The sequence below is a fragment of the Alexandromys fortis genome, unplaced genomic scaffold (genome assembly GCF_014885135.2).
Source record: "Alexandromys fortis isolate MF-2015 unplaced genomic scaffold, M_Fortis_MF-2015_v1.1 scaffold_85, whole genome shotgun sequence".
Taxonomy (NCBI): Eukaryota; Metazoa; Chordata; class Mammalia; order Rodentia; family Cricetidae; genus Alexandromys; species Alexandromys fortis.
Window position 1 is genome coordinate 7,426,947 of NW_026067975.1, and position 22,202 is coordinate 7,449,148.

Consider the following 22,202-nt stretch of genomic DNA (forward strand, 5'->3'; position numbering starts at 1 on the left):
GGGGGGGGGGGGGGGGGGGGGGGGGGGGGGGGGGGGGGGGGGGGGGGGGTTGAGCTGACAAGGCTTCTAGATGCGATGCAGGGCTGGGCTTTTGCCCCTCCCACTTCACCCTGTTCCCAAATATCAGGACTGGCCCAGAGTTCTGTGCTCTGTCGGTGCATGGGCCAGTAAGAATGGACGTGTGTTTTTGTTTGTTTTATTTGTTTTTAAGAAAGGCTTTGTTGAGATCTCCTGAGTAAATTGGGAGTATGGGGATCATAGTAGAAGGTGCAGGGGGGAGTGGTGAAAAATATATAGCCCAATAAAAACAATTAAAGGAAGGCCTTGTTGAAATTATATATAATTTATCCATTTACAATATAGTATTTTGTGGTTTTTCATACATCCAGAGTTATATAATCCATTCTAGAACATTTTGTTGTTGTTACTGTTTGGTTTGTTTCTTTGGCCAGGGCTAGTCTTGAACTTGCAGCTGCCCTGCTGTCTCAGTTTCTCAGGTCAGGGATTATAGGCATGGGTGAGCTGGACTCAGTTTTAGAATGTTTTCATCACCCTCAGAAGTTGTGCAATCCTTTCCTGCCTCTCTTGCCTTCTTTCCCCCTCTCCACCTTGAGTCGCATGCAACCACTTCTGCTTGTGACTGTGTGGATTTGTTTGCTCTGAACCTTTCATGTAAGTGGGATTGCACAATAGGAGCCCTTTATGTGGCTTTCTGCACTTAGCATAATGTTGTCAAGATTTATCAAGGTAGTAGTGTTTAGATATCTCACTTTCTTTCCTGGCTAAATACTGTCCATGTATACTGTCCTAGTTTTATTTCCTGTTACTGTGATAAGGCACTCTGACAAAAGTGACTTTATTTATCCGGCTTACAGTTCCAGGTGTGCTCTACAGTTGTGCGAAAGTTAAGGTGGCAAGGACCTGGAACAGCTTGGCAAATCCAGGCAAGAGCAGGGAGGAAGGAATGCATGTCACGCTCAGCTCCCTTTCTCCTCATACATAGTCCAGGACCCAAACGGCTCTTCCCACCTTGATGAACGTAATCAAGACAGTCCCCTCCCTGCAGGCCTGCAAGCATTCTTACCTACAGAGTCCTCTCCACAGCCCCAGTGTCATCTGTATGACCCTCGCCGTCCTACTCGTGTGAATTGACTAGTGTCTTACTGTGGAATTGGTTTGCATGTCAGTGATGACTAACAGCATCTTTTCCCACATGGCCATTTGTGCATCCTTCTGTGTTGGATCTGTTCAATATAACAGATCCTTTGCCTGTTTAAAATACTATTGGCTTTTTATTACTGAGTTGTATGTATTGTATGGAGACAGTTCATCTATATTGGCAGCAATACGTTTGGTGGACACAGATTCTTAGGAGACTTGGCTTAAGTTAGAAATGAGTTAGTAGGAAGGTTTGTGTTCTGTGCATGAGCCCAGAAAAGAGAATATATGTCACTTTTGTATGTGACAGCTCTTAAAGCAAGCTTGGAGTTAATGTCAGCAGGAGCAATGCCAGCTGTGCAGTTGTAGCGTTGCGTGCTGTAAGAGGCCAGCTCCTTGAGAGAATGCTCAGCTGTGCCGCTTCATAATCGACTGTCTCACACAAGTTCCTTACCATTCTGTGCCTGCGTTTCTCATTTGTAAGTAAGCTTGCATACCTCATGGGATGGACTGGATGATGATAAGTTAATACGAACAAGCAACATGGAACAGAGCCTGGGACTCAGTTTGAAGGAAAGTGAATGTCGTCATGTTGGGTCTTGTGACAACTGCTCTCTACAGAAGAGGGATGCTCAGACAGATCTCAAATGCTTATGGTTTTTCTTTTCTTTTAGCTTGTGGGCATGCTGTAGGAGGTTAAAACAAAATGACCTGGGTGAATGGAGAACCTTTATAGTTCCAGGGATTGAGACATGCTAAGCAAGCTCATGCCCTCTCAGCTACAATCCCAACCTAGAGAAAACTTAATGACCTTAGAAATAGTAAAGCTATTTTTACCCAAAATGAATGGCTCAAAGGTTCTATTTTTGTAGTGGATTCAAACTCGTATTGTGGTCAGGGTTTGAAGATGACTTGTGTGTAGCTTCATTGTGTTCATTAGTTCAGCTGGGGCCCTCCATTGGAATCACCTGGTGAGCTGAGAGTTTAAATTCCACACTTTTCTACAGTACCTAAGGGCCCATGCTCTGCTTCCACAGCTGAGGTTCAGATTTCCCGGAGTCTAATAGCTGATGCTGTTTTAGTTACTGTTCAGTTGTGGTGACAGAGTACCATGGCCAAGGCAACTTAGAAATGTTTGGTTTGGGGCTCATAGTTGCAGAGTCCCCATCATAGTAGAAGCAGGCTGGCAGGCAGGCAGGCATGGCACTAAGCAGTAGCTAGGAGCTTGCACCCCAATCTCCAAGTAGGAAGCAGGGGTACTAAGTGGGGATGACCTGGGCTTTTGAAACTTCAAAGCCCACCCCTAGTGACACACCTCTTCCAACAAGACCATACCTCCTAATCCTTCCCAAAGAGTTCCACTAGCTAGGGGCCAAGTATTTAAATATCTGAGGAAAATTCTTCTTCAAACCACCCTGATGTTCATTGTACCTATTCTTGTATTGTGTGATTGAATCACTTAGTAATCCCTTAAAATATATTTTTTTCTATTGAAAGTAAGTTAGACGCTTAGGAAGAAAATTGATAAAGGTTATTATGCCACTAAAATATTGTTGAGACAATGTGGATGGCATGGTTGTGAGGAATCAAGAAGAAGAAAAACTTGCAAAAGCCTGTAATCTATCTAGGCCTACATTGTAAGTGTTTTCTTTATTCCATTAAGAGCAGCAACAGCAGCAGCAGCAGCAGCAGCAGAGAAACAGGATTGGAAAAGTCGGGTGACATCTTACAAGTGTGGTTTATCCAGGCAGGGCAGACTGCAGCCAGTAGCCCTGGCAGGCGAATCCTCTTACTCACTCCTGCATAGGCACCTCTGTTGTAGGTGTAGTTACTTTACTTAGTTCCCTGCTTTAATGACTTTCTCATTTAACCTACCCCATCCATCAGGTAACGGAGCTTGACCCCGTGAGAAATTCCAGGTGGTCTGTATGAATAATCACGGCCTCGTAGAGTCTGGCTGGTTGGTAGTGCTCAGCCAGGTCTGGCTAGAGGATACAGTGCCACAGGTACTGCTATCAGTCTTTGAGGCCATAAACACTGTGGGCCTTCCCTTCATGTCAGGTGGAGAACGCGCGCGCGCACACACACACACACACACACACACACACGCACGCACGCACGCACGCCCGCCCGCCCGCCCGCCCGCCCGCCCGCCCACCCACCCGCATGGGAAGTCGGAGCCTGCTGGGAAGGTGTGCTTACCTTTCAGGGTTATCTCTGCTGAGTCTTCTACTGATTCTGCTGCTGGCTGTGTCCTGGGCCCTTTGTTTCTGTTTTCCTCATGACCCTTCAAGCCTGGTAACAACGTCACTTGTCTATGTGACTCAGATTCCTAGGAATCTACTGGTTTTGCCATTTAGGGCTTTGCCTGGTGACTCATCTCTTTCAGAGCCCCATTTCAAAGAAAGGTCACCCCAGACCAAACCAGTGCCCAGATATCTGGTGCATTTGGGGAAGTCGTTTGTGCCTGTGGCTATGTGGTACTTGCTTATGTTTTCCTTGTTTTAAGGCATAGCTCAGTCTTTGCCAAGAAAGTGAGGACTGTAGTCATGTTGCTGCCTCACGGGTGTTTTCAGAACCAGGCCTTCTTGGGGAAGCATGGGGATGGGGGCAGAAGAAGAAGGGCTGTGTATGTTGCCGTGTCGATGCCCAGTCTTTCCTACAAGCTTCCTAGGACATAGCATTGTTTGCACCTAGCTAGCCCTCCTCGCCAGCAGCCCTTCCCCTCTTGATTGGAACCGTGCTCTTCCAGAGGCCCGTTCATTAGCAGGACTGCTACAGCTTTAGAGAAGTCATGGTTGTGCCTTGCAGACACAAAGACCTTAGCCATGGCTGGAATGGTATCTGACTCAGTATAGAAAACCAGACCCCAGAGAATATCAGTCCCTGCCTTATCCAAGGCCATCAAGTAGTTAGCCCAAATTTCCTAATTTTAATTAGAACTGGGGGCTATATAAGAAAGAACAGTTGGTATCTTTTGCTGGGCCTGCTGGACCCACTTGTTGCAAGAGTCAAGTTCTCAGTAGCCTGAGTCAACTCTTTCTGCTCTCTTGGTGCCTCAGATTACCCAGCATGACATCCCCAATTCAAGAGCCTTCCTGTAATCACAACAACAGAGTTCCTTTCCTGAGATTCAGATGTGGGCATTTGGGCATTATTTATCCCATCATGTTGGCGTTTTCCACTGGTTCCTGCTTTCTCTCGCCTCCCAAGCACTTCTCCATCTCCCATGGAATACAGGTATTGTGATAGGGGTCAGTGGGACAAGTGGTAGGAAGCACAGCCTGGGCCCTCAGTCTTCTCTGAAATACTCAGACCTTGGACCCCAAGCTCTGGCCTAGATGAGCCCAGAGCCACCTGTCTTGCATGTTGCCACCCACCAGCTTCATTCAGCCTGTCCTTTCTTAGTCCTGCGTTTCTGCTTGACAGTGAAAGGCATACATGCTTACAAAGAAAGAGGCCTGTTCCTGCTGAGGGGCTTGGAGCTGAAACAGAGGCCTTTCTCAATCCACATTCTAGAAGTAGCTACTAGAAATAGAGTCATAGACGTAAGCGCTCTGGAATTCTCTCTGCCTGTTGAAAGAGACCCTGCAGTACACATACTCTCAGTGCCTTAATGTTCTGACGTTTCCCCTCGACGTGCTTTCTCTGTGACATCCCAGTCACGAGGTCCACTGCTCCGGTGCTCTTCCCTGCAGAGTGAGAGGCTTGGCAGTGACGGAATGTGGGTGACAGCTCCAGGATTCCGGGGTTGAGCACTGGATGGTCTGGATGGCCTCACTCAGTAGCTCTTCTGGGGCTACAGACAGATTCAGGAGTGTGGGTGTGCCCTTTGTTTAACCTGTTTCTTAATTGTGGGTATCTACTCCTCAGTTCAGAGGAAAAATGCTGAGTCACCTCCAGTGAGAGGGTACCTCCTGTTTTGTTTTCTGAGGGAAGAGAGCTGAGTACTGCCCCTTGGGGTAGCCTGCTTCCTTGCTGCCCCCAGCCTTCTTTAAGTACCCAGACCCTCCACCTTAGCCCACCTTTCACCACTGAAAAAGGCTGGGTGCTGTGCAGGCAGCATGTGAACTGTAGGCTCAGGAGAGATTTTTTTTTTTAATTTTATGGTTTATTTATCTTTATTTTATGTGCATTGGTGTGAAGGTGTCAGATCCCCTGGAACTGGATTTTCAGACAGTTGTGAGCTGCCATGTGGGTGCTGGGAATTGAACCCGGGTTTTCTAGAAGAGCAATCAGTGCTCTTAACCGCTGAGCCATTTCTCCAGCCCCTCAGGAGAGATTTGATGGGCCATTCCAAACCCTTCTCTCAAATTCTGAAGCCCACTTGCTCGTCAAGATTCCAGTGAGTATTGAGTACATAGTTACTGTGTTATTTGAATAACTTTATATTTTTTTGTTTGGGAAAGTGTGGCACAGTGTGTTGCACAATAAAGATTTGGATTCTGCCAAGAGCGCACTCACCCAGAGTGTGGCTAACAGTACTTGAGCTGAAAGAGACTTCACTCTGAAGCCAGTCTCATTTCCCCTTTACCCAAGCCTTGGCAGTTGTGGCAGCACTCCAGAGCTGTCCCTCAGCGGCAGGGTTTGCGACAGCCTGGAAACAAACTCTGGTGGGGGGAGCAGAGGACATGAAGTTAGTTATTGAAACTGCCTTTCTTCCTGCGCAGGCTGAGTTTGGGTCTTCTCTGCTCTCATTTCTCCTTTCGGGGTTGGCTTGAAGAACGAGAGCGGCAGACAGGGCCCCAGTTGCGCCTCAGCTCGCTGCTGCGCACGCCATTCTTCAGGAAAGAACAGAAGCACATTTTGAAGCTGTGGCAAATGGCAAGGAGGTTTTTACCTCCTGAAACATGTAGGAGAGTAGGAACAAGGAGTTCTGGCCTGGAAAATGTCACAGAATGTTGGGGCAGGATCACAGGTGCAGGGACTGTGCGGGGGTAGGGAAAGCATTTGTGAGGCTTCCTTTTCTTCCAGAGCAGCTATTTTGAAATCATTTTCTGTACAGTTGTGGGGTGTTATGAAGCCGGAGTTGACCACGACAGCAGGGTGATCATTAGGTTCCCCTGGGGTTGACAGAGCTCCAGCATGTCCAGAGCCAGGCATCAAGAGAGATTAAGCTTGAGTAATGTGCAACATGCTTACCCTGTGTACTTCCCTCTGGTCTCAGTCCTTCAGGTGTTAGACAGGTGTAGCCACCAGGTTTTAGGGTAAAGCTGTGTGTGTGTCTGTGTGTGTATAAAGTGATACCTTCACATCTTTTCCCAGCAGTATGATAACCTACATGTGCTTTATAATTTCTTTGTGATCTTCTAAATTTTTAAATTACTTTAGTGAAATTCAAATAAAAGGGGTAAATCATGCTTTTATTTATTTATTTTTTTTTTATAGTCCAGGTCTTTTATTTCTTTTTGTACATCAGGCCATGAATTCGTAGGGAATGGGCTCCAGCAGCTCAGGCTCCTTCCCGTTAGTCCTCACGAAGTGTGCTTCTCTGGGTGGAGCAGGCTGGCGCTTCAGCTGAACCCAGGTGCCCTTCTCTTTGGCTTCCTTTTTCTTCTGGTCGTTCTCCTTCACCCGCTTCAGGAAGCTGTCTCTGCTCTTCGAGTGCTTGATGTGTTCAATCCGCACATTAATTCTCTTGGCAAGAATCTTGCCCTTAATTTGCTTGTTTACAATGATGCCCACAGCATGCTGGGTGACATTGTAGACTCTTCCGGTTTTGCCATGGTAACATTTATGGGGCATTCCTTTTTGAACAGTGCCCATTCCCTTGATGTCTACAATATCGCCCTTCTTGTGGATTCGCATGTACGTGGCCAAAGGAACAACTCCATGTTTCCTAAAGGGCCTAGAGAACATATAGCGAGTGCCCCTCCTCTTTCCCTTTGTGTTGGTCATTTTGGCGCGGTAGCCATCTTTCAGTAACTCGCTAAATCATGCTTTTAAAAACACAAATATTAAGGGACTCAGGTGGCTCAATGAAAAAATGCTTGCAGCTCACGCATAAGGACCTGATTTGGGATCCCCAGTCCCCGTGTAAAAAACACTCATTGGGTCCACATCTGTCACCCCAGTACTGGGGAGGAGCTCCAGAAAGCTTGGGGCCAGCCAGTCTAGGTAAAATAGTGAGTTCCAGCTCAGGAGACTTGTGTCAGAAATAAAGTGGGAAGGCTGGTGAGAGGGCCAAGCCAGGAAAAGTGTTCACCACCAAGCCTGCTTACCTGAGGTCTGGAAAACTGTCCTCCTCTGCACATGTACTGTGGTGCACATGCCTGCCCCGGAAATAAATAGCTTATTTTATGAGGGTGAATATTTTGTGTACATGTATGCCTGTGTGCCACATGCATGCCCAGTGCCCATGGAGACCAGAAGAGGGATTTATATCTCCTGGAACTGCAGTTATGGGCAGTTGTGAGGTACCGTGTGAGTGCTTGCTGGGAATTGAACCCAGGTCCTCTGGAAAAACAGCCAGTGTTCTTATCTACCATGCTATCTCTCCAGCCCAAAACTAAAGCAAAATTAAATAAAGAAGTAGAGAGCATTAGGGAGAGATACTTGATACTGGCGTTGGCCTCCACCTGCATGCACAGGAAAACACAACTGCACAGCACACACCAGAACTAAAATATTGAGACATAGCTGCTTGTGCAAGAGTGTCATCCGGGTAGCTCAAACTGGAGATGGAATCAGCTTTCGCTTCCCGCCTGTAGTCTGCCTGGGGCAACACCGGTGGTGCACAGGTTGTCCTTGTTGAGCAGCCATACTGTGGTGTGGTTTACCTGTAGTCTCACTTATTTTAGGAGTATGGGCTAGCAAATGTTAAAAATCACACCTCAAAATTTATAGCTGTGTGTCAGGGCACATGCCCGCAATCCTAGCGTGTTGGGAGCAGAGGCAAGCAAATCTCAGTAAGTTTGAAGCCAGCATGGTCTATCTATCCAGCTCTGTGCCAGGTGGGGCTGTACAGTGAGACCCTGTCTCAGATGGCGGTTGTAGGAGGGAAAAGGTGTGTTTCCTCATGAGCCCTCCCCTAACCATGGCCGCGAGCAACCTCCAAGCTGCTTTCTTTCACTGTAGCTGTCCTTCTTAAGAATTTAAAATAAGTGAACTTTTTCGGGCCATTATAGCCTGTTACATTCCTTTACTTGACATCGCCCTTCAAAGTGACTGTGATTCACATTCCCACCAACACTACAAGGCCAGTCCCAGTTGCCGCACATCCTCCTGAACACTGGGAATTACTGTTGCTCTTAACTTTAGCTGTTGTGGGTGTGACCCTTTTTTAAACTAGTATATGATAACTTTTTTATCATATACTTTTTAAATGCTTTTTAAAAAATAATTTTTAGATTATTTTGTGTGTGTGTGTTGCCTACATGTATGTTTGTGTGCCATATGCATGCCTAGTGCCTATGGAGGCCAAAAGTGGTTGTATGCCCTGGAACTAAGAGTTGAGCTGCCCTGTGTGTGTTGGGAACCAAACCAGGGTCATCTACAGGAGCAACAAGTGCCCTTAACCACTGGTGTTTTCTTTTTCAGCACTTACTAGCCATTCTTAGGCAGAGGCTCCATGGTAGGGTTATGTCCTAGTAAGCCTAACAGTTGAAAATGCCGAAAGGCAAGCATGCATTTTATGCACCTAGCCCAGCAAACACTGGTGTAGCTGCATGTATTCTGTAGAGTACCTGTTGTGCACCCTTGAACTCGTGCGGCTCACTGGAAGCCACTCCTGGCTCGAGAGTGGCTTACTGCCTATCACTAGCCCAGGAAAATCCGTCTGCAAATTGTGGTTCGAATGTGTATTGCTTTGGAACCATCATTAAGTTTTAAAGAAAATCTTAAGTTTAACTTTACAAGTTAGGAAACTGCCTGTATTTTTCTTTTCTCTTTTTCAATTTGCTTTTCTCGACTCTTGATCATTTTTAAATTGAATTGTTTATCCATTTTATTGAGCTTTAAGAGTTCTTAAATGTTCTAGATATGAGCCTTTTGTCAGGTATATATTGACAAATACTTTTCAAAGGGGAAAAGTTTTAATAAACTTGATTTTTCTCCTTTTATCTTTTAGATTGTGCTTTCTGAGTGCTCTTTAGAAAATCTGTCCCACTTGGGATTACAGAGATGGCTTAATCAGGAAATAAACCTGACCTGAGTTTGGACCCCCAGTCCCGTGTAAAAACCAGATGTTACCTGTAGTCCCAGCACTGGGGAGCTGGGGGTGGGCAGATCTCTGGAGTTTGTTGGCTAGCCTAGCCAAACGGGTGAGCCTCAGGTTCAGAGAGAAACTCTGCCTCAAAAAAATGAACTGGAAAGTGATTGAGAAAGACAGCTGGAGTTGACCTTTGGCCTACACATGCACGCTTGCATACATACAAAGATATATGTGCACATGCATACAGAAAAGAAAAAGCACGTTTATATGTGTGAAAAGTACTTTTCTCCTTTTCTTCTAGAAGTTTTGTGTTTAGTTTTTTATATTTAGATCCTTTTGGGGACTTTTTTAGTTTTATTTTGGTTTGGGTTTGGGAGGTGGGGTGTTTTTGTTTTTGTTTTGAGACAGAATCTCACTATATAGCTCAGACTGACCTGAAACTTAGGATCCTGCTGCCTCAGTCTCCAAAGTGAGCCACAACAACCTGTCTGTCATATATTTTGAATTAATTTGTATGTGTGGTATGAGGTAAGGTTCAAGTTTCCTATATATAACCACTTTTTATAACCACATTTTCCTCCTTGAACTTTTTTACATCCGTGTTGAAGGTCAGCTCACCATAAGAGTAAGGAGTGGCTAACATAAATAAAGCTGTGTATGCTTTAGTGTCTCCCTGTATTTGTGCACAGGAATTTCATTTAGGAAATGCTACCATCTTTAGAAAGGCAGTTCTCATAAAAACATATTTGTTGGTGAAAGTATAAAATCCAGTGTGAAGCTCCACGATTTGAGAATAGCTAATCTAACTGTACAGAAATTCAATGAGATAGATAGACTTGGATCTGGTTAATTTTGATGCGTGACTTTTAAGTAAAGGGCTTTTGTTGTTGTTGTTATTGTTGTTTTGAAAAAGAAAGAAAGAAAGAAAGAAAGAAAGAAAGAAAGAAAGAAAGAAAGAAAGAAAGAAAGGCTCTTTTCCAGTCTGTCTTGCTTTCCATGACTCTAGATCAGTGTGTACTTCCTAGCAATGTGTATTTTCTTGTTTTCTATACTCTCAAAAACATTCGGTATTATCGAATCTTCATTTTTAGAAATCTTATATACAGTTGTATTTGTTTTGTCTTTTCTTGTTTTTAAATAGAAACTCAATGTCATCTTTCCGTCCTGGGAGAGGACATAGTGAGAGTCGCAGAACCGTGTTTTACACCAGTGAAGAGTGGGAACTTTTAGACCCACCTCCTAAGGACCTAGAGGAGTCCCTGCTACAGGAGGAGAGGAAGAAGCAAATGCCTGAGGGGAGCAAAGGTAGAGAATGCACCTGTGCTCTGTTGCTCTCTGTGCTGCCATTTGTCACCTCTGGGGACATAACAGACACTTGGCTGCCAGAGTTCCTGGAAGCATGAAGTGTATGGCCAGGGGTGGGGGCAGTAATTCCTAAAGGTTTGTAAAGTGCTACAAGGAATAAATGTCCATCCAGCCCGGTGGCTGCAAACCTTTTCCAGGAGATAGAATAGCTGTCATGTTTCTGTGCATCACAGAAATGCTGACTGAAGAAATTTGTATTTATTAAGCCAGGTATTATGTCATATACCTGTAGTTCTAAGACCTGGGAGACTGATGCAGGAGGATTGCACATTTGAGGGCAGCCTGGGCCATGTAGCAAGACTCTGTCTCAGAAACACACACACACACACACACACACACACACACACACGCACCACCTTTATTTACAGACATTTGAGATGTACTCAAAAGGAACAAAACATAGTATCATAGATTCTGAAGAACTGGTTAAATTAGTCTTAGTCCCATTACTGTAACAAATGCCTGCGGTAAAGTATATAGAGAAAAGGTTTATTTTGGCTCACAGTTGTAGAGATCTTAGTCTATGACCAATTGAACCCATCATTTCGGGCCTACGGAGGTGCATCATCATAGGGACATGTGGTCAAGAAACAGAAAAGCTAGAAGGGCTGGAGTACCGCTGTCTGGAAGACTTCCCGGTAAACCCCAGTTTTCATCACTAAGAAGGCTTGGGGAGACATGCTAGTCTGAACAGTCCCCAAGTCAGAAGCATGCGCCTCTGTTTTTCATGAAACCAGGCACAGCAGGTATCCAGTGCTACCGAGGTGCCTGATGCTGTTGCCCCTCCCAGTCTCTGCCTGACCTACTGCAGGGCCACTGTGTGCTTCTAACAGCACAGATGCCTTTGTCTCTCATAGCTTCAAATAATCAAAACTCCGCGGTGCTTTTGTGTCTCCTGTTTGCATTCCTCAGGATGCATTTGAAGCCATTCATAAAAACATCATTTAATATGTAAAATCATACTTTAAAAATGTATCTATACTTTTTAAAAACATTCCTTTTGTTTTTGGTTTTAGCCAAAAACAAATGAGCAAAAGTAAGAAGCCAAGAATTTCCTAGTGTACCTCATCTTTCTGTAAAGTGCCCATGTAGTAGTCTTCTGTAAAGAGTGGTCTGAAACTCCGCTGGCTTTACCTCTAGAATGAGGTGGGACAAAGTGACATCCGCTGCTCTGCTTTCTTCATAGGCTGATGAGTCCACAGCCCCTCAGAGGGCAGTCTGTAAGGGTACCAGAAGAAGGTTTGACTTGCTCAAAAACTTTTTTTTTTAACATAGGAGTCACTAGTTCGGGATTCCCCTTCGAGTTGGGGCGGCACCCTTACAAAGGAAAGCGCCCCTTGAGAGACATAATTGGGTCATACAAAAATCGCCACAGCAGCGGTGATCCTCTGATCGAGGGAACGTCACCAGGTGGTGGAAGCCTCGCTAAGCCCGTCTCTGAGATGCAGCTGCAGATTCAAAGCCAGCAGGAGGAGCTGGAGCAGCTCAAGAAGGACCTGTCCAGTCAGAAGGTAACTGTCTCTTGAGTTTTGTGTCCCTTAACCTGACCTCCCCAGGGGCCCTTCCCTGACACATGCTGCTGCAGCCTCCATCCTGTGCCCTGAGCTATGCCCATCGTTAGTTCAAGACCCTAGACTATGTGGAGGGAAAGAAAGGTTGCAGGCTGCTGCTGACTGCACCACACCCAGTTCCTCAGCCTAGAGGTCTGAAGTTTCCACGTCCTGTCAGACAGTATAACTTTTCTAAGCTGGTCAGACATTCTACCTAATTGCTGGACAGTTCAGTGATTCTTAGAGCCTGGATTTCCCCCCCACACACACCCTGTTTTATCTTATTTTTAATTCTGTGTGTGGGTATGTGAATGCAGGCACCCTTGGAGATCCGAAAAGGGTGTCAAATCCAGTGAGCCTCCCAAAGTTGGTTCTGGGAGCCAAGCTCAGAACCTCTGCAAGAACTTCATATGCTCTTAACTGCTAAGTCATCTTTCTAGCTATCCCCCCACCCCCCCCACACACACACGTCTATTTATTTTTGAGACAGCATCTCACGGTGTAGGCTATGGAACAATTGATCCTCCTCTAGCACAGGAATTACAGGCATGTGCCACCCGACGGTACTTCACAGATCCCTTAGTACTGATAAATCTGTGCCAGGAACCATTGCTAATTACAGCCAGCACGTCCATTATTTCCAGCTTCCTATTATTGTTCTCTTCAGGCTGTATTTGTAGACTAAATTTCTTTCCTCTCTATTTTTGAGATCTTTCAAGAGGAAGTTTGGTATTAAAATGTTTCCTCATTTCCTCAAATTCCAGTGGTTACTTATGTAACATGGTTACGATTCCTGTTTTTCTCCCTGACTCTCGTACCCTTCATCTCATCATCTTCTTGGTTCCTAGGAGCTTATTCGGCTGCTCCAGCAGACAGTCCGGTCATCCCAATATGACAAGTATTTTACGAGCCACCAAATCAGCCAGGGGGTCCCCAGGGACACTCTGGAGCTTCTCCACCAAAAGGACGAGCAGATCCTGGGCCTCAGCGGCCAGCTGGAGAGGTACGGCCTGGAGAAGGAGAGTCTCCAGCAGGAAGTGAGGACGCTGAAGAGCAAGGTGGGCGAGCTCAACGAGCGCCTGGGGATGCTGATGGAGACCATCCAGGCCAAGGACGAGGTTATCATCAAGCTCAGCGAGTGTGAGGGCAGCGTGACTTCGCCCACCATGGGGCCCAGCTCTCCTTTGGCCACTCCAGCCAGCAGAGACCAGCTGGAGCTGGACAGGCTAAAAGTAAGGGCAGGGTGTGGGCTGGCTTTTTGGACAGAGATCCCAAACTTTGTTAGCTCCATCAGTTTTGATCCCTAGAGGTACTATTGTCAGTGAGCTAGTCTGGTAAGGGAGCAGAGCTGGGGGTGGGGCACAGAAACAGGCTTTGCAGTCAATTTAAAGAACTCCTTGGAAGCCCTTCCAGCACTGTTGCCATTGCTGCTATTGCCTGCCTGGAACCCTTTCAGCTCCTCCTGTCCCTGACTTAGGAGTAGCTGAAACACCCCTCCCCTCTTATTTATTCCCTTCTCAAGACTTCAGTATACCATGGAACATATGGAGGTTGTCAGTTTCCTCTTCTGTTACATGAATGCAAACACAGGCTTAATTTGCACAGCTTCCCACAGGCCTGGGCAGGAATATTGTCCCAGTAGTCAGAGTAGGGCCAGCTGGGAAAGTGGGAAAAGGAGCCTGCTCGGACAAGGGTCAGTGCCTAACATGAGAAGTCCTGCTCTTGGAAGGGAGGACAGAGCTGTCTTCCCAGTGCCGCCTTCTGAGATGGCCCAGGATGAGAGGCTGGCTCCTGAACAGAAGGGAACTGGGGTCATAAGCAGCAGTGGGAGGAGGGGGAGTACTCCCCCTTTGGAAAGCAGAGCAGCCTGCATAGTATGCCTGTCGAGAATCCTGCAGGTCCAGAGCAGAGAGCTGAACAGTTGGGGCACTTATGAGGAAGGCTGTAGAGAAGACCAGCACATCTTTGCTGTCAGCAGCTCCTGAGACTCTGCTGGAGAAGTAAACAAACAGGTAGACAAACATCCCCTGGGACAAGGGGCGTTAGGTAGATCTGACTCCAGCAGACCCCCAGTAGGTGTGTGACTCCTAGCCCATGTTTCACACAGCCATTGTCTTCTTGCCAAAAAAAAACTGACTCTGGGTGTTTGAGTTTCAAATGGAGTTTCTCCTTGAAGGGCCAGGTGTGTTACTGTTGAGATAGAGAGTAAGTGGCATGGCTTCCAGCGCCTTCCATTGGCCAACAGTGAGCTGAGCAAGTGCTGGGCAGGCTGGGGACTTCCGAGTTAGGAACACTGAGACAGCGGCAGCGTGTGGGTGATCTGTTTTAGTGACAACTCCCTTCGAATACTCGAAAGACCAACATGGTTTATTTTTGGTGTGTGTATGTGCACAGATGCACATGTATTTGCAGGTCCACATGCCCAGGGGCGCTCACATGTAGAGGCTACATGTTGATATTCTCCCTCCATACCTCCCCACCTTCTTTTTTTGAGACAAAGTCTGAACCAGTTGGCCTGGAAGGCCCAGCAATCCTCTTTCTCCATGCTCACTGCACTAGGCTTATAGAAGCACCATCACACCGGCTTTTATGTGGTGTCAGAAACCCAAATATAGGTCTGCATGTGCATCAGACACTTGACTGGCTAAGCCCTGGCCACAGCTCCCAACAGGATTATTAATGAGGAACCAAAACACTTCTTATTATATCAACTATAAAATAGCCTTTATTATTTTATTTTTTTATATTTATAAGACAAGGTTTTATACTGTAGCTCAGACTGACCCAGAACTCACTGTAGGCCAGGTTTGCCTCAAACTCAAGTTATTTTGTCTCCATGTCCAGGATGCTGAAATTACCAGGTGTGAGCTGCTGTGCTTGGCTGTTTTTAGTTTCTGTTTCATTTTTTTTTTTACAAGCAGTCTTAGTGTTGCCTGTAGAAGTCAGTTTTGTTTATATGCTCAACCGTAAATGTTTTGTTCCTTCCTACACATCCCCACAGGAGAGATACACTTAGTGTCTGCATTTGTAATGTGGGTTTTCCAGACGGTGTGTTTTGTTCTTGGCAGAAGAGAAATAAGTATATGGCACAAGTTTTCCCAGGGAGCTAAGCCAGGGTGTGAGAATGGGCCACGTAGCTGCTATAACCACCGAACCTTTGAGACTCTTAACCTACCTCATCCAACATGGACTGTCTCTCCTGTGTCCTTTTGTAGCTGGGGTGACTTTTGATGAGTCATAAGGATCTTTTTTCTAACATTTCTCAACAGCTTTAAAGCTGTGGCTCCAGAGTCTACACAGTGAGGCTTAGTGGGGAAGCTTCTTAGCAGGCAGAGACAGCCTGCCTAGGTCAAGACCTCATGTTGCTGGCCTTGGCTCTGCCTGAGCCTGTACTACAGTGAGATGCAGCACTCCCAGAAGAGTGTAGGCGGCTTGCTCGGAGCTCAGTCATCCTTCCACAGTGAACTCTGACTGTGGCAGTGACCTCAGGTCTAGGCCTCATCTTTCAAACAGTGCTACCCCTGGGGTGTTACGAGGTCTGAAGGAAGTGGTCCACATCTGGACTGGACACCTTGTGGAGTGTTTACTGCCAGATGTTATTGTTATATCAACATTCTCAACAAAGTATTCTGATGGTAAATAGTGAGAATTTACTGAGACTAGAGCACACATTTTATACTAAAGACAACCTACACAGCCAGCAGAGACCAAATACCTGTCATTTAGTCTTTCTTCTCACAGTTCAGTGTCTTTAGCTTCTTTCCAACCAACCTCCTGTTAACTGACCTGCCTTTTAATGATGTGTTTAGGGCTGGAGAAATGGCTCAGAGGTTAAGAGTACTGACTGCTCTTCCAGAGGTCCTGAGTTCAATTCCCAGCAACCACGTGGTGACTCACAACCATCAGTAATGAGATCTGGTGCCCTCTTCTGCCCTGAATGCATATATGCAGGAAGAACACTGTATACATAATAAATAAGTCTTTCATAGAAAAGAGAGAGAACAGGAAAGAAGTTTCCTTTCTCATAAAAAAAAAGAAAAGAAAGAAAAAAAATTAATGATGTGTTTATTCATTGTTCCCAAATACAGTATTTTTAAGATGCCAGGAGAGAGGAGAAAATGTCATCATTTGAGCTAGAAAAGGACACGTCAACCTTCTTTGGGGCCTGACATTTTCACTTACGTACTTGGGTTGCTGGGGCGATGTCAGTACTGTGCAAGGGTTGGGTTGCAGGTGAGGAGGCTCAAGCACTCAGCCTGGCCCTCTGAGCTTAGAAGCTGACTTCCCAGCACAGCATTCAGCGAATGCATAGCCTCCCTGGCCTGGGTCTGTCTGGGAAATAATGTCAAAAATGGCTCCTGGGGCTTGAGAGGTCTAAGTGAGACCAAGAAGCTCATGTGCCTTGCCCAGAGTTCTGTGACCCATAGCACGTGTTCCATGAGTGCCAGCAAATCAGGGGCACCAGGGGCACCTTTCCAGTTCCTCTGCATCTCATAGAACAGTCTATCAGGAGACTGGGGGGGGGGGGGGGGGGGGGGGGTGAAGGACTGTTTAGAAATGGTCAGGGGCAGATGAGGCTGTGGTTGCAAAAGATGGAATTTATAAGTAGTCTTTTTGAAACCACAGTCTTCAAGATGCTTCTGATTCATCTTTATTTAGAAGCTTTCTTGGTTTACCATGAGGAACATCTAAAGGAATCAGTAAACCTTACTTCCAGAGACTTTGCGTGAGAGCTCTTCCCTGCCCACCCACAGCTGCACTTCAAGTGGAGCAGGGCAAACCTTGTGACCATGGAAGGCAGAAGCAGGGCCAGATCTCTGACTTCATACTCATACATAGATACGTCCAGGACAACCAAGGATTTATAGTAGAGAGACCCTGTCTTTACAAAACAACCTTGTCTCCAACTAGCTATGTTCTCTCAAATACAAAATAAATGTCACAGAAGTGAACGGGTGGGCACCCACTAGAGGGCCCGTTTTGTTTTTGTAATTTGTGGAGTCGGTTCTGCCGGAAAGGAGAGCTTTACCACTGAGCTCCACCTCTGCCCTGTTGTGCTTTTCCTTCAGCTCTTCCCCAGCTTTGAAACTTAGCAATGTTCTCCAAAGTCCCTGATGCTTTGTCGATTGTAGCATTTATCATTACATGCCGTACTTAATTAAGGGCTTTTCTGCCTTTTTATAGCCATTTTAAAATAGAAGCTATATGAGTAAAAACAAGAACCTACAAAGAATATGTTCAATTTCTCTGGTTGAAAGGAATGTTAAATTTTGCTTTTTTTTTTTTTTTTTTTTTTTTGATTTTCGAGGCAGGGTTTCTCCGTAGCTTTTTTGGTTAAATTTTGCTTTTTTTTTCTCATCACCAACTTAATGGGTATGAATGAATTTAGAAAATACATCCTGCTTATTTCACCTGAAATCTCTACTGCTGAGTAAATGTTTTGTTCATCCGCTTCATTGCAACAGCAGTTCCCACCTCCTTCTGCTGTAGCAATGACCAGAACATTCATCAGAACACGCCTTCAGAGGTCTTCAGTTCTCTTTTAGAACTTGCTCTCACTTAGCAGGACTCGGATATGCTAATTAGGTAGGATAATTAACCAACATGCAATCCTCATGAACTGATAAATATTTCCCCCCTACAGGATAGTCTGCAAGGGTACAAAACCCAAAATAAATTTCTAAATAAGGAAATTTTGGAACTCTCCGCTCTACGAAGAAATGCGGAAAGGAGGGAGAGGGATCTGATGGCAAAGGTAAGTCAGGATAGACACATTTTACCACTTGGTGAGAGAGAAAACTTGTAACAGGAGGAGGGGACTGCTTGTTGTCTCACCTGCCTGGCTATCTTACACCCGAAATAATCACACAGAAACTGTATTCATTTAAACACCGGCTGGCCCATTAGCTCTAACTTCTTATTGGCTAATTCTTACATATTAATTTAACCCATTTCTGTTAATCTGTGTATCACCACGTGACTGTGGCTTACTAGCAAGATTCTAACCAGCATCTGTCTCAGGCAGGAGATCCATGGCATCTGCCACTCTGTCCTTCTTCCCAGCATTCAGTTCTGTCTACTCTGCCTACCTAAGTTTTGTCCTATCAACTAGGCCAAAGCAGTTTCTTTATTCATTATCCAATAAAAGCAACACAAACAGAATGAACTCCTACACCAGAAACTGTATTTTAGTGGATGTGCTTTAGAACCTACCTAGCCACCACATTGGGAAAAACATGGCTACTGGCGTCAAAATATATGTTAAGTGTGTCCAGTACATTTTCATTGTGGATAACAAAGAAATACTCTCACATGTGCACATGTGATCTTCATACATTTTTAAGGAATTTTCTAAGGTGAAAATGAAGTGCAATTTGGGGTTCTCCCAAATTAAGATTGTCTATGCTGTTGAGATTTAGTTTCACATCTGTGAAGCAGGAATGGTGAGAATATTACCATCTCCATAGATCCAGCAGGGTTGGTTTGAGAGTCAACCATGACTAAGGCTGCAGAGGGCTTTCCAGCTGTGTACTAGTGAGATACAAACACCTGACACTTCTCCACAGCTGTGGTGTGTGTGTGTGCTATCTTTTCTTTCTTTTTTTTTCTTTTTTTAATTATTTATTTATTTAAGATTACTGTCTCATCCCCACCGCCGCCTCCCATTTCCCTCCCCCTCCCCCAATCAAGGCCCCCTCCCTCATCAGCCCAAAAAGCAATCAGGGTTCCCTGCCCTGTGGGAAGTCCAAGGACCACCCACATCCATCCAGGTCTAGTAAGGTGAGCATCCAAACTGTCTAGGCTCCCACATTGTGCTATCTTTTCAACAGCCTTCTGAGCACATTTCTAAACCGTATTCCTGCATGTATTTGCCAGGGTGAAGTTGATTTTTCTGATTAGGTAGCAAATGGGAACTAGTCCTGCCTGGACATGATGTCCTAACAAAGTTGGTATACATGGGGTAGGGGGATTCATGGCCCATGTAACCAACTAGGATTAGACTTGACCTCAGTAATTGACGAGTTTTGTTGCTCACTCTAACCATGTTGAAGACTGGTACCCATGCTTGTCGGCACTCCCTCTGCGTCAAAATCCTTAGGAAAAAGTGGGCAGCCGTAGCAGGCTGTTTTAGCCCTAAAAAAGTCTGTGGCATGATTAGCCTTTCACCTGTGCTGTAGTCTGCAGCGGGCTCACTTCCGCATCTACTGGGCATGCTGGCTTGAGCTCATTGTTGCCTAAGATACCCAAGGCTTGCTTTTCCTGTGTTTTTCTCTGGGTGAGGGTAACACCTTACCTAACCTTATATTCTCTGCAGTATTCTAGCCTGGAAGCCAAGCTCTGCCAGGTAGAAAGTAAGTACTTGATACTGCTTCAAGAAATGAAGACACCAGTTTGCTCAGAAGAACAGGGGCCTACCAGGGATGTCATAGCCCAGTTGTTGGAGGATGCTCTGCAGGTTGAGAGCCAAGAACAGCCGGAGCAAGCGTTCATTAAGCCTCATCTGGTCAGGTAAATGTGGGTCGGGAAGTCCACCGCTTTCTAAAGTTCCCTCTCCGCAGCAGTAGACTTCACGGGCACTTATACTGTGTCTGATCTGATGCCTGTGACAGCTGCTGTCAGGCCAGTGAGACATATATCATCATTCTCCCTCAGAGATAAGTGGTGGAGCTGAAATCAGTCCACATCTGTTGATTCCAAAACCATGTCAAGAGGCCACACCTCCGATACATACCTCCTTCTGCCGGGGCCAGTTTTCTAAGGAATGGGAACCTTTTCCTGACACACATGCATCCCATCCGGGGGGAACCGAAAGCAAAGGGCCAGTGACGGGAAGCTGTTTTGCCTGTATGGGGAGGCAGTTCTACAATGACTGAGCGGCCCAAGACCCACATAGGATCTGAAACAAACCATGGACCCACCGTAAGATGCACTAGACACATACATGTAAAATACTACACTGTTTTTGCAGGGGTGAGGGTCATAGAACCTAGAAGTATATGACGCATCTTGGATTAAAAGCTCATATACAGTATATTTTCTGACAAATCTCAGAGTGTTGGGACTAGGAAGCTGCAGACTCACCTGGTGTACCCTCCCTTCTGCCTCTGTCACTCAGACACAGCACTGTCTCTGGGCCTTGCTCGGTGGTCTCCTCACTGCCTTTCCTCCAGCCTGAGATGAAGCCCTTTGACATGCCTGGCCCTCCCCAAGCTAACAGAACCTACCAGCATTGACTGCTATTCAAATGACAGAAGTAAACTTTCAGAATATGAACAGCACCATTGTTATAGCACACTTTTCTGTACCAGTGTGCCGGGCACAGGAACTGCTAAGTGCTCACATGCAGAATTGTTTTAAATGCTCAGTGCAGGTGGGCTTTGCCTCACTTTATGAGGTGACTGAGTTAGGAGGTAGTATAGCATATCCTAGTGATACCCTGTGATACATGGATGAAACCCCAGCCCAGGCAGCCAGAACCTCACATTCAAGGCTGCTTCCTCCACATCACATGTGGTTGCGTCGTTCATAGTTGTTGATGACCACAGGGAACTGTTCTGAAGGTGTGTTGCGTTCTTCCCATGTGCATTTAGGAGTTTTTTCCATCCTTCCCTGCTTTGAGGAACTACACTAGATAAACAGACCACAGAGGCATTATTGCTTCCCTTCATGAAGGGCACTTAAGACCTTTTTAGTTTCCGTAGTTACAGACACCATGGTCTATGTTCTGTGTGCCCAGCAAGAGTATATCCAGAACAGAGAAAAGGAACGCAATTCCTAATGTGGAAGAAGTGCACGCCTTCAACTGCACTAGATTTGATTTCCAAAGTTCCTAAGCATTATGTCAGAAGCTTTGTACTAGATTCCGATACTGCCACAACTAATCACAGACTCAGCAGCAACATTGCTGTCATAAAGTTCATGGGTCAGAAGGTAACATAAGGTCTTACTGATTGAAATTACAATTTAATCAAGGACTGGCTCCTTTTGGATCTTCTGGGGAACAGTTCATTTCCATCATTAAAAATGTTGGTAGATACGGTTCCTGGTAGATATAGCGAGCCCTGCATTCCATGGCTCATGGCCCCTTCCTTCTTCAAAGGGTCAGTGGCTGACCCAGTTCCTGCAAAGGTACCCGTACCTCCTGCCTCTTCTGTTGTTTTCCTCTGATCTGTTCTTCAGCTTTCCCTTTTTCTCTTTGAAGGGTTCATGTGGCTATTGGGTCTCTTGGTAACCCAGACAATGTCCTTGTCTTAATTCTGTAACATGAGGACATCTGCCACCATCTTCTCCTTGAATGTTGTCACAGATTTCAGGAGTAGGATGTTGACATCTGTGGGGCCATATTCTGTCCGCCAAAGCCTTGATTAATATTCATACCCAACATCTTACAAATATACCCTCTTCGTGTCTTCTCACCTTTGAAAATGATGCCTTGTGGGTAGGTATGGTAGCACACACCTGTGATCCCAGCTACTTGGAAAGCTGAGACAGGAGGAGCACTTGAGTCTAGGCTGGCAAACATCACAAGATACTTTTTTTATTAAAACAATACCTTTTGAAGCATGAAGTTGTTCCGGGTGTATGAAGGCAGAGACATGTACATTGACATAGCCACGTAATTGGGCCTCCTTTTTTTCATTTTCTTTGGTCCTTTATCTGAGACGGTGTCTTTCTAGCTACACTCAGACTTGTCTTGAACTTAGAATCCTCCCTCTCCAGCCTCCTGAACACTGAGATCGGCTGTGTACGCCCCTCTGCCCCACTTAGGTCAGTCTTGCTTGGTGATAGTGCTTGTATTTCCTTCCAGTTTTATCTGCTTTTATGGGTTTTATCTGGTTTTATGGGAGTTTTAACCCATCTGACAGTGATTTCTTTCCCTGTATGAATGGAGAGTTGATCTCATTAGACCTTTTCTGTGCAGAGGCCCGTTGTCCTGGCCCTGCTTATCCAGACGCTTGTATGCTTGATGGACTGAA

The 22,202-nt window shown here is 45.7% G+C and overlaps 2 protein-coding genes across 3 annotated transcripts in view; one reads left to right on the plus strand and one right to left on the minus strand.

The window, feature by feature from the left end:
- The window catches only part of Tbc1d2b (TBC1 domain family member 2B), a 71,998-nt gene that overhangs the window by 34,521 nt on the left and 15,275 nt on the right, over positions 1-22,202 (plus strand). For both annotated transcript variants that reach the window (XM_050157281.1, XM_050157280.1), the window contains exons 4-8: positions 10,452-10,615; positions 11,951-12,186; positions 13,074-13,457; positions 17,870-17,980; positions 19,541-19,734. In XM_050157281.1, the coding sequence (XP_050013238.1) occupies positions 10,452-10,615; positions 11,951-12,186; positions 13,074-13,457; positions 17,870-17,980; positions 19,541-19,734 (1,089 nt within the window). The remainder of the gene's footprint in view (positions 1-10,451; positions 10,616-11,950; positions 12,187-13,073; positions 13,458-17,869; positions 17,981-19,540; positions 19,735-22,202) is intronic.
- Positions 4,984-10,234, minus strand: LOC126510631 (60S ribosomal protein L21-like). The gene has a single exon (XM_050157283.1). It carries the CDS (start codon positions 7,054-7,056, stop codon positions 6,574-6,576), a length of 483 nt encoding a protein of 160 aa, XP_050013240.1. The 5' UTR covers positions 7,057-10,234; the 3' UTR covers positions 4,984-6,573.